General features: G+C 49.6%; 1 protein-coding gene across 1 annotated transcript; it reads right to left on the bottom strand.

Annotated features, from left to right (window-relative positions):
* Positions 1–778: 778 nt before the first annotated feature.
* Positions 779–11,784, bottom strand: ASF1B (anti-silencing function 1B histone chaperone). The gene is made up of 4 exons (XM_052643968.1): positions 11,676–11,784; positions 4,538–4,653; positions 2,802–2,978; positions 779–1,898 (listed from the first exon to the last, which is right to left on the bottom strand). Exons 1-4 carry the CDS (start codon positions 11,782–11,784, stop codon positions 1,692–1,694), a joined length of 609 nt encoding a protein of 202 aa, XP_052499928.1. The 3' UTR covers positions 779–1,691.
* Between the last annotated feature and the right edge of the window lie 492 nt (positions 11,785–12,276).

Below are 12,276 nucleotides of genomic sequence, written 5' to 3'. Positions count from 1 at the left end.
CCACCTGCCACCAAAACCATCTCTAGACATTGTTAAGTGTGCCCTGGCTGGGTGCAAAACTGCTGCCCCGTTGGAACCACTGAGGTAGAGGAAAGCCCAAACAGGAAGTGATGCCAGGGGCAGGGAACTGGATGAGCTAGCCTCCCTCAGCTTGGGGAGGCTGACTGGTCTCAGGTCTACAAGCCAGCTGGCTGCTCTGAGCCTGGACTGGTATGACCTGTACACCCCACCCAGGAGCCATCTAGACCCATGTTCCTAAGTCCACCTTTGTTTCAAGGAGAGAAGTCTGGGTTTTCCTGTGAATTATGGGGAAATGGCTCACCACTTCACCTGGGGATGTGGAGTTACGAAGTAAGTTTAAGTAAAATTTAATACAAGTATTGATATGTGGGTCCTCAGAGAGCAATGCTAATTTCTTCTGGTGGGTCAAGGTCATGACAAGTCTGAACAATCACTGGTTATGCTCTATCTACAGAACAGCTGGGTTGCTGAAGTTTTGACAAAAGAATCTTCCTGGACCTGTCTGGAATAAAACTATGACAATAAAAAGAAGCGAGTAAGGGAGAAAGGGGCAGTCAACCTACTGGTTGAGGCAAGAGGGCCCCCTACTGCCCCCATCATGAGGAGAGAGAGACAAAACCACCTCAGCCCACTGGAGACAAAAGCAGAAAGAATCTAGATGAAGTGCTTTTTATTTTCAGATCAACCAAACATTTAATATAAAAACCCTTTAATACACAAACTGCAATCACAACAGCATCCACGTAGCAGCGCGGGAACGGGTCAGGGTGAGGAGCATGGCAGGGGAAGGAGGGCTTTCAGGGTCCCTACTGCTTCCCTGGTCTGCACTGTGGCCTGAGAACATGAGGTCTTGGCAGAGTGCAGATCAAGGCAGCCAGAAGCAGAGGAGTCCTGACACCAATATTGAGACAGACAGAACAGCAGGCCCCTCCAATGCACCATTGTCTCCAAGGGGCAGCCTCCACGGAAAGCCAGATCCAGTTGGGAGGCAAGAGGAAGGTGGTTGTGACCCAAAGGAGAATCAGCCATCTTACCTCAGCATCCTGCTGATCACCTTTTTGGGAACAGAGTTTTCCAGAGGGCTGTTGAATTGAAAAGTCTTAAAAAATCATCCTGGCAAAAGGACAGAAATTGTGTCCGAGTCTATCTTCTACCAAGACTCCTGGCCTGGGACTCCAGGCAGCTGGGTGGCTCTGCTCAGATGGTTGGGAAGGGAAATGAATGGCAGAGCCTTTGGCCCAGCAGGGTTGGAGCCTTGCCAGGCATTGACCAAGAAAGCCTCAAGGCAGGCCAGGGAGGTCTGTGGGAAAAGTGTTGGGTCAGTGGCACTCCTGGGACGACGGTGGCACAATGGCCCGCAGGTGGAATATATAGTGTGTGTAGAAGAGAGAAAGGACACAAGACAGAAAGAATTAAGAACTGAAGTACCAGGTTCTTTCAGGCCTGGGCAGTAGAGGGAAGATGACCCTCTGGGCCAGGGCTAGGAAAGACCAGAAGCCCCTTCCTTCCTGGGGGCCGAGTCTGACTGACCTGGATATAGCTGATGGCCCCAAAGTCCTCCATGTGGCCTTCCCAATGCTCTCCGGGAGGCCTGGCTGCCCCTTCCAGATGTGCCAGGAGAGACTGGCCGTGGTCCCAGCTGGGCCCAAGTAGGGCCTGGAGTCCCACAGTTAAATGCAGTCCATGGAGTTCTCAGGGAGGAGGCCCGGGATGCAGCCAGGGAGACCCAAGCCCTTGATGGGGGTGCAGCTGAGGGGGAGACCGCAGCCCAGGGCAGAGTCCTGGTTCTCTATGGCCTCCAGCCTGTCCATGTTGTTGTCCCAGTTGATGTGGAAGCGGGTCACCCGGGGGTTTGAGGCCAAGATGTTCCGCTGGAGCTGGGGTAGGAAAAGGAACACCAACCCTCGTTAGCATGCCCCTCGTGTTCTCCCACAAAACAGTGCACTCTCAGACCCCCTCCCAAAGCCCAGGAAGAGCCGACTTTGCTTATTCCATTACCATGAACAATATGCGTTCAACTCCAGGGAAGGCCTGTGTGCCATGACTTAGGGCTGGGGCCTATCTAATCTTAATTTTATCTTTTTTTTTTTCCTTAATATATATATTTTATTGAAGTATAGTTGACTTACAATGTTTCAGGTGCACAGCAAGGTGATTGTTATATTATTTTTCAGATTATTTTCCATTATAGGTGATTGCAAGATATTGACTATAGTTCCCTGTGCTATATAAACCTTTGTTGTTTGTAGCGTATCTATTTTTTTTTTAATTGGAAATCTAGTATTCTATTCATACTAAGTCAAACAAGTGGAATCAAAATGTCATAAATTTTTTAGGCAAAAATTCATAAGTTTTCTAAAATATATACATGTATTATATACAAAAAAAGCTTTTGTGTGTGTATATATACACAAAAGCTTTTCTACTACATTTGATAAAGGCTTGAGAAAGAATAATTATTGTTTTTATTTGGCTATACCGCATGGCATGCAGGGTCTTAGTTCCCCAACTAGGGGTTGAACCCATGGCCCCTGCATTGGAAGTACAGAGTCTTAACCACTGGACCGTCAGGGAAGTCCTGGGGCCTATCTAATCTTGACTCTGAGGCAAAGTTCTGAGAAACGAAGACCTTTCTCTCTCTTGTTCCAGGTGCTGTGAGAGCTGAGCACCACTTGAAAACTTTAATAAGTGACCTTGGCTCCCAATTCCAGGGACTCAGCTACCCCCAGGGGGAAAGGAGCCAGCCTGTCTGAAGCAGGAAGTGTGGAGAAGAGCCCCACCTGAGAGAAGTCTGGTTTCAGAGGCGGGTTCTCGCGCAGCTCGGGGCTGAGGTACTCATTGTTGACATAGTAGCCGACTCGGATGAACTCCTGTCCATGGTATGTGCAGGTGATGAGGACCACGGTCACTCCCACAGCATCGGTCTCCGGGATGAGGGATGGGTTGGGGGCGTCCGCCTGGGGAAACACATGCTGGGCTTGAGTACTGACAGGACCATCTTCCCTGGTAATATGATTCTCAAGCAATGTGTATTTACGGATTCAAAAGGGTGGTCCCTGCTCTGAGGAGGTTTCAGTTGAGGGAGGAAGACAGAATCCATCATGCCCATGCCCACAAAGTGCCGAATGGAGCAGATGCCACCAAGGAGACGTACATGGCACAGAGGAGGAACGCAATAAGCAAGAGGGTTGTTGTTGCTTAGGTGCTTAGTTGTGTCCGACTCTTCTGTGACCCCCTGGACTGTTAGCCCGCCTGGCTCCTCTGTCCATGGGATTTCCCAGGCAAGAATGCTGCAGTGGGGTGCTGTTTCCTTTTCCAGGGGATCTTCCCAACCCAGGGATCAAACTCGCATCTCCTGCATTGGTAGAGGGATTCTTTACCACTGAGCCACCTGAGAAGCAAGGTGGAGAGCGGGATAAAATGAGGCTGAAGAGGTGAGCAGGTAGGTATCAGTGAATTAAAGGCTTGGGAAAGGTTGAGGATGTTTAGCAGGAGATAGGTGTGGCATTGCTCATTCCATCTGAAAATTCGACTCTGGAGGTCAGTGCAGCTGCAATAGGAAAAGAGCTAAGTGGGAGGTGGGAGACCAGGCAGGGGGCTACAGAAGTCATCCTGGAGAGAGGGCAGTGGCTTAGACCAGGCCTTAGAGAAGGACAGAAGTGGACAGATTTCAGGGGATGTTGCTAAGGACAGAGCACAGGTGGGATCTGAGTAGCTCAGTGTGCATGCTCCTACTTGAGGCAGGACGAGGCAATCTCAGACTAAACGTGTTTTTTTTTTTTGCCATCTCTAGGCCACAGTTTCTTCGTTTTTGTTGGTAATTTTGCTCTTTAAAAGGGCCCTAAACGTGGTGCCGAGTGAGGGCTGCCGTGTTCCTAAGAGCAAGAAGCGATGTACCTTATAGAGAAAACACATATGTTAGGTAAGCTCTGCTCAGGCATGAGTTATAGTCCTGTGGGCCATGTGTTCACTGTGAATAAATCCAAAATAAGGTGTCTTTAAACAGAAAAACACATAAAACAAGGTTATGTATTGACTGGTTGACAAAAATGTTGACCTGCAGAAACTTAACACTGTATTTCCTCTAGGGCAGGGATTCCCAACCTCCCGGATCTAATGCCTGAAGATATCTGAGGTGGAGCTGATAATAGAAATAAAGGGCACAATAAATGTAACGTGCTTGGGTCCATGGAAAAATCGTCTTCCCGGAAATCAGTGCCTGGTGCCAAAAAGGTTGGCGACAGCTGCTCTACGGGCAGTGGTTTGGGATTCATTAAATTCAGTGTCCACAGCAACTTTGCAGAACTCCCGTGAGTAACAAGAATCAGCTATAAATTGGTGGCTCACGGTAACAGCTATGATGTAATAGAGATGGGAGATGTCTGAACTGCCTTTGAGAGGTCGGACAGTGCTTGAGAGGATCTGAACCTGAACTTGGACCAGTGAACCATCTGTGTGCTTTTGTGTCAGAGAGGACGTTTCTAGGTGTCAGGGTCCAAGGCCGAGTCTTTCTTACCTGAAAGACGAACATGTGTCTCCCTGCCGGGACAGGGCCAACCAGTACTGAGTCTAGGATTTGATCAAACTCCTCGCTCTCAGCTGAGCCAACGTAAATGATCTTCCACTCCAGGTCTGCAAGGATACGAGGTGTTAGGAATGGAAATAATTTAACAGCAAGAAAGCTGGGAAAGGGCCTTCTCGTGGTAGTTTTGCATCGGTCCTTAATACATTGCTGCTGCTAAGTCACTTCAGTCGTGTCCAACTCTGTGCGACCCCATAGACGGCAGCCCATCAGGCTCCCCTGTCCCTGGGATTCTCCAGGCAAGAACACTGAAGTGGGTTGCCATTTCCTTCTCCAATGCATGAAAGTGAAAAGTGAAAGTAAAGTCATTGAGTTGTGTCCAACTCTTAGCGACCCCATGGACTGCAGCCTACCAGGCTCCTCCGTCCATGGAATTTTCCAGGTAAGAGTACTGGAGTGGGGTGCCATTGCCTTCTCCGCCTTAATACATTGGTAGATTTTAATTCTCAAGGACACCTGACATCCACTGGAGGTAACCTGCCAAGGTCTGAATCCCCATTTTGTCCTGTGACCTTGAGAAATTCTTTAACCTCGCCATACCTCAGTTTCTGCATCTGTAAAATGGGGAAAACCTGGGAGGGTTGCTGTGAATAATAAAATCTATTAAAAAAATTGTTTTTTAAAATTTTAATAAAGAACACCTGACATCCACTGGGTACCCAGTGCCAGGCACTGCGTCGCTGGGCACCAGGGCAGGCGCGAAGCTCTATTTCCAGTGGGGAAATTTCTCCTGTGGGCCTAGCTTGGCCAGGTGACCTTGACTCTGCACCTCCAGGGCAACTCAGGCCTCTCAGAGCCTGAGGGTGAACCGTATGGCAGAGGCTGAATTAAGGGCCACGTGACAGAGGCTCGGAGACATGCTGAGGGAAGAGAAGGGAGCTGGGACAGGAGGCAGCATCCTCTTTCACACACACGGACTGGTGCCACCGAACTGAGTAGATCCCTCGACAACTGGGGCAGGGCAGCGGGTAGCAATCTGGTTGGAGAGCCAGCCGGCAGGAGGGGGACATGAGGTCGCTGGGGGAGCTGGCCATTCCCTGGGTCCTCCAGATCCAACACCAAGTCACACCTGCTCTTGGACCTTTGGGCGACAGCGACTCAGTCCACAACCGTGGCACCCTAAGGCCATCCTGAACCCCAACTCTCTGGCATCCCCTCCAGTTGGGGGACCCCCATTCCTGGCTCTCTTCTGGCCAGATAAAAGGAAAAGCACTCCGTGAGACCCCACCCGTCAAACAAAGGACATTCCCAGTCACTGAGGGCTCTGGCAGGGGGGCCAAGTGTATCAGGGGCAAGGTCACGCTAGTACAGGGAAATCTGGCCGGAGACCTGAAACTTATTTTAGGTTCTTTGAAATTACACAACCTACGGGCTCCAGCAGCCTGGGGAGAAGTTTCACAAGCTGTGATTTTCGCAGGAAGCACACTGTCTTATACGTTGCCCTGTTCCTTGGTCTAGTGTCCCACAAGAGCACCCAACTTTGGTGCCTTTTTAAGAAAATATTTATTTGGCTGCACTGGGTCTTAGTTGAGGCCTGCGAACTCTCTGTTGTGGCATGTGGAATCTAGTTCCCTGACCAGGGATTGAATCCGGGCCCCCTGCATTGGGAGCTCGGAGTCTTAGCCACTGGACCACCAGGGAAGTCCTTCTAAAATCACTTGGCCCTTCAGGCAGTATGGACATCACATGCGTCTAAGAGGGCTCATCCTAGGAAATGAATTGGAGTGCATTTTGCCAAAGGAAGACATGTCTTCCTGAGACAGTTCCTGACTGAAACATTATTGTTTCTGCTTTTAAAACGCACAGGTGAATTAGAAACACCTGTCGTTTGAATTGACTGTTTACTCTGAGGGAGAGGGCAGTGAATGAGGGCAGGGCTGAGAGTGGATAAGGTCACCCCCATGTCTATAAGTGGTGCTACTGGTAAAGAATCTGTCTGCCAGTGCAGGAGACGAAAGAGACCTGGGTCAGGAATATCCCCTGGAGAAGGAAATGACACCCCACTCCAGGATTCTTGCCTGAAAATTCCATGGGCAGAGAAGCCTGGAGGGCTGCAAAGAGTCAGACATGAGCAATTGAACACTTGTCTACAAGGGCCTGAGAAATCTACCCCCGACTGTTATTTCAATTTTCCGAGGTGTCTGTGGAGGCGGGGAATGGCCTCTCATAATCCTTAGACCCCTGTTCCTTATTAATCTTATCATGTCCTGAATCTAATTTAAACCCGTGGCAGTCTCTTTTTTAACTTTTATTTTTGGCTTTGCCACACAGCACGTGGGATCTTAGTTCCCCAACCAAGGATTGAACCCTGAGCCCCCCGCATTGGAAGCTCAGCATCTTAGCCACTGGACCACCGTGGAAGTCCCAGAGCACCCAACTTCGGAAGCACAGCAATGCCAGGCCACAGCTATGGAGGTCTGTCACCTGAGCTCCATGCCCTTCCTCGATACACTGGTTTCCTGCCCTTTCACAGCTGACACCCGGCCTTCTACTCAGGGACCTTATCAGGTCTACAGGATGTGGGTGGCCATTGGACTGAACTGGGCTTCAGTCAAAGCCCATTCTCTTATTTGCAGGAAGGAGTTAAGCTTACTGATTTATTTTTGCTACAAGTAGTGACACAACCGGAAATAACACGTTTTTGGATGAACAGAAAACAAGCTAGCCCTGTTCTCACCTTTCTGACACAGTTCTATCATCTGGTATCTTTCCTTCTGGCGGCCTTCCCCATCAGCAGTGGAGTCACATACGTGTGCACTTAACTAACGTGTTGCATATGTGCTCAGTGGCTAAGCTGTGTCCGACTCTTGTGACCCCATGGACTGTAGCCCTCCAGGCTCCTCTGTCTGTGGAATTCTCTAGGCAAGAATATTGGAATGGGTTGCCATTTCCTCCTCCAGGAGATTTTCCCAACCCAGGATCAAACCCGAGTCTCCTGCATTGGCAGGCAGATTCCTTTACCACTGAGCCACCTGGGAAGCATGACTAACGTGCTGAGGGTGGATACAAAAGGGAAATTTTAATAGAATAGGGCCTAGTGTATGCGACTGGCACTCAGTTTTCAACGCTGTTGGCAACGGAGTTCCCTGGTTGCCTAGTGGTTAGGATTTCCGTCTTCCACTGCTGTGGCCTGGTTGTCAGGGAACTGAGATCCCAAATTTGGCACGGAATGCCCCAAACCCAAAAACACCTGTTGGCAAAACCTAAACAAGCCTGTGTGGGTGCAGACTGGAAGAGAGAAATGCAGGTGGTCAGGCGAATGGGTTGAAGTGGTTCCCAGTACTCAGGTCAGAAAGAAACCAGAGAATTAACCAAGGACGACAATACTCACTCAGGAATTAAGGAGCTGAGGGACTTCCCTGGTGGTCCAGTGGCTAAGATTCCGAGCTCCCAATGCAGCGGGCCCAGGTTCAATCCCTGGTTGGGGAACTAGACCCCACATGCTGCTAATAAGAGTTCGCATGTCACAACTAAAGAGATTCCGCATGCTGTGACTAAGACTCGGGGCAGTCAAATAAATAAATAAATATTAAAAAACAATAAGTTAAAGAGTTTATAAAATTATCTATGGAAGACAGAAGATGACTGAAACAAGGACTCTTAAGCAGAGGCATCCTGAAATGACTTCACTTTTTTGAATGAGCTGTGAGGACGTCAATCACAAACAGCACAAATTCATTCCTGCTGAATATGAATTAAGGTCGCACATGTGTAACGTATGCCTAGCCTTCTAAGTAATTCCAAGGGTAAATGGATTCCATTGTTTTGACTTTATGCCTTAACTTTATCATCTAACCACTGCACAAAATGCTCCTCCACTATGTATGAAAACAAAATCCAGACCAACGGTATGATGAAAAACATAAAAAAAATTATGGTAGTTGAACTAGCTGGAGAATCTGTTTCCTGTCCCCCCCAAAACACAAACAGGACTACCCTGGTGGCACAGTAGATAAGACTCCACCTGCAATGCAGGAGACACAGGCTCCATCCCTGGTCCAGGATGATCCCAACAGGTCTCAGGGTAACCAACTCCATGCGCCGCAACCACTGAGCCCGTGTGCCACAGCTACTGAAGTCTGCTCATCCTAGGGCCCAGGCTCCACAACAAGAGAAGCCTCCTGCAATGAGACACCCAAGCACTATGACGAAGAGTAGCTCCTGCTCACCACAACTAGAGAAAGCCCAAGTGCAGCAATGAAGACCCATCGTAGCCACACACACACAAATCCCAAACAATCAAAAAACAACAAAACAACCCCAACCCCAACAACTTATCTAGTAGGCCTTTTTCTGTTTATCACTTTCCCTTTGTTCATAATACAGGTGAACCTTGGCCTGACCACAGCGTGTTCGGTGTAGGTCAGAAAATCTGGCTCTAAGACTTATTCAGGCAGTATCTCATGAATCTCTCAACTAAACTGGGGGAAAACACACCCAATGTATTGAATACAGACCCAGGCCTTGGACGCATCTATTTCCACATGCTGCTGAGGGGAGAGAGAGAGAGAGAGAGAAAAAGCAGTTCAGAGCCCTTGAGAAACGGCTCAGAGTTGGGGCTGGGTGTTCAGATCTTCAGTTGCCAGGTAATAAGGCTGACTGAGAATTTCTCCAGAATCTAAGAGACTTCTAAAGCCAGGCCTACTCCATTTATTTGGGAGGCAGGAGACAAATCCTTTCTGCTCTGTGGGAAGAGGCAGAAAGCATGTTGACAGGTCAGAGTGAAGCACAGCCCTACAGGTACAACCAGAGAGTCTAGACTTCCAGGCCAGAGTTGGCTTTCCAATTGGAATTCTTCTGAGCAAAAGCTTTATTGTCCAGGTATAATTAATAATAAGACCCTGTTGCCCTCTTCTGTCCTGTTTATGTCTCACTTCTAAAATAGTGGGTGCATTCTTTTCCAGTTTATAGCAAAGATAAAGAACCCTGGACTTAGAACTCAGAGACAAGACCTAGTGTGAATAATTCTACACACCAGCTGTGTGACCTTGGAAAAATCATTTTGTTTCCATAAAAAATAATGACCTTGGGGAAAGAAAGAACTGTCTTTAGGGATTTCCCCGGTGGTCCAGTGGTTAAGAATCCACCTGCCAAAGCAGGGGACATGGGTTTGATCCCTGGTCCGAGAAGACCTTAACATGCTGTGGAGCAACTACTCCCGAGTGCTACAATTACTGAAGCCTGCTCACCTAGAGCCTGTGCCCCTCAACAAGAGAAGCCACTGCAGCAAGAAGTCCAATGCACCACAACGAAGAGTAGTCACTGCTCACCCCAACTAGAGAAAGCCTGAGCAAAGCACCGAAGATCTAGCTCAGACAAAAATAAATAAATCTTAAACAAAATATAACACAAATAAAAAACAATGACCAGCAGGTTGACTTTAGACTCTCCTGATTCTATAAACAGATTAGTAAAGTAACAGGGCAGTAGCTTTGCAGGAATGAAAGTACTAGATAATGACCATGCAACCATTTTTAAATGCCAGGAGCTCAAACAGGCTGATTGAAACCCGATCTCCTGCCATCTGGGAACTATGAATCCCTTGAACTATTAGCTCCTTACATCTCCTGGCTTTAAAATTAAATCTTATTCCACAGGGTCATTCTACACTTTATTTATTTATTTACACCCCGCCTTGTTCCAGAAAGGATTTAACTGGGCATATTCTATAGTTAGTCATAAGTAGAATGACTCCTTGATTTAAAAACGAGAGAAAGCAGGGAGTGATCCAATGGCCCCACCCAAGCACACATCAAAACTCTTCAACCCCATGTTAGTTGGAGAAGCCCATTTGTAGGCAAACCACCCACCAACCACTGAGAATTACTAGTTTAGCACACCCTTGCCTTCCAGATCTCTACCTCCTTAGAGGCTGCCTCTTCTCTTTTAACCACCAAGTAGAGAAAACATCTAATGGAAGTACTTCCTCCTGAAAGTGGTACCAAGACTCACTGAACAACCTTAGCTTTTCTGGTTTTTATAGACCTTTACTTGAAAGGTCTTTTACTCTGTCTCCCGCCTTCTCATCTGTGAGATGAGAGCCATGTCCGCCTTTTGTCACAGGGATGAATAAGCACATCTGTGAAAGAACCTTGGAAAAGATGCACAAAAGGCTGTGACCTCCCAGATTGAAGCCAAACATCACCATGGCTTGGCCTGGCACACCCACCCCACACCGCGCAAGTCGAGGTCAGGCCATCAAAAGTGTTGCGAGCTTTGCTGCAGTGGGTCAGCAGGAATCCAGCAGGCCAACAGCAGGAACCAGCTAACGTGTGCCTGGCCATGCCACTCCTCAGATCTGAGTGTGTTCATTGAAGCCCACAGTCAGGGAAGAGGAAGGAAGAGGAGCTGGGGAGACCAGATCATCCTCAAACACTGGAGCAGGAAGCTAGGTCATGCCTCTCTTGAGGAAGTAGAGGGTTGGGGCCAGACTAAGGAGGGAAGCCAGGTTCTAGGGTATGTGCTTTGAGGCAGGAAACAAGCAGAAGGGGGGTGGGGTGGGGTTAAGTATGAGCAGGTAGGGGATATTATGGGGAGACAAATGGGGAGATAAGGATGTGTGAGGTCTTGCCAGAGGGGGAGGATCTTCACAGGGAAAATGAGGGAGGAGGCTGGGGTTTTCATATTGGGACATGGGAGGGGGCTAGGGCTTACATCTCCACAGGAAAAGAGTGAGGTGGAAGTGTCTCACGGTAGTCTGTCCATACAGAAATAGAAGATGGGGGGTTTCTTGCTACAAGGAAGATGGGAAGGCTGAGGGTCTCTGCAGGTTAAAGAACTGAGGCTGAGGTCTCTACACAGAAAACAGGTGCTCAGGAGGAACGCCCAGGAGAAAGAGGAGGATGAAGTGGTCTCCATGAGGGGAAAAGAGGAGTAACCATGGGGGTGGGGGGCGGTGGGTAGTCTCCAAGGGGCGGGGTTGGGGCTGGTGGGCCGGCTTTGGTTCAAGGGAGATCGCGGTTGGGGGAGGGGGAGAGGGAGTGTGTTTGGCAGGGTTGGCCTCGGGGTTGTCTGCAAAGGGAGGTCGGGGTTAGCTCAGGGGAGTGGGGTCTCCACAAGGGCCCAATCTCACCGTCTGCCAGGGCCTCACTGCACTCAAAGCTGATCTCGAACCGGAAAGGGCTGTGGAAAGGGCTCGGATTCTCCAGCACCGCCACGTTCAATACTGACACTTTAGCCATCGCCTCGTCGGGTCACGGCTGAGGCCAGAGCTGGGGCCGAGCCCGCGGCTGGGTCCTGTCGGATCAGCGGCGAAGCTCTGCCCAAATCCGCTCCCGCCTCCTCTGACCGCGCTCTGAAGTGCGTATCTAGTCCGCGCGCCTCCTTCAAATAGCCGGCTCTCACCCTACGGCCAATCACCGTCAACGCTCCACGACTGCGCGAGTGCTTCCTCAGCCAATCCTGGAGCGCCGGTCGGCGGGCGCCGAGACTCCCGAGACCAATCCGTGGAGCTCCAGCTCAGGGATGAGCGAGGGAGGCGGGACCGTCTCTAGGCTTCTTTGGTGTCCGCGGGGAACCAATCCCCAGAGTCTCCGACTCGGATGTCCAGGGAGGGGTGGGCGGGGTCAGAGCGCCTGGCTCTTCTTGGCCAATCCCTAGGGTCCCCGCACCAGCGTGGTCCGCGATTAGCCCCGCCTTTCCGGGAGACTCTTCCAGCTGGGGGCAGCGCAGTC

The sequence above is a fragment of the Budorcas taxicolor genome, chromosome 7, assembly GCF_023091745.1.
Source record: "Budorcas taxicolor isolate Tak-1 chromosome 7, Takin1.1, whole genome shotgun sequence".
NCBI lineage: Eukaryota > Metazoa > Chordata > Mammalia > Artiodactyla > Bovidae > Budorcas > Budorcas taxicolor.
This window is presented reverse-complemented; position numbering and strand designations above follow the sequence as displayed.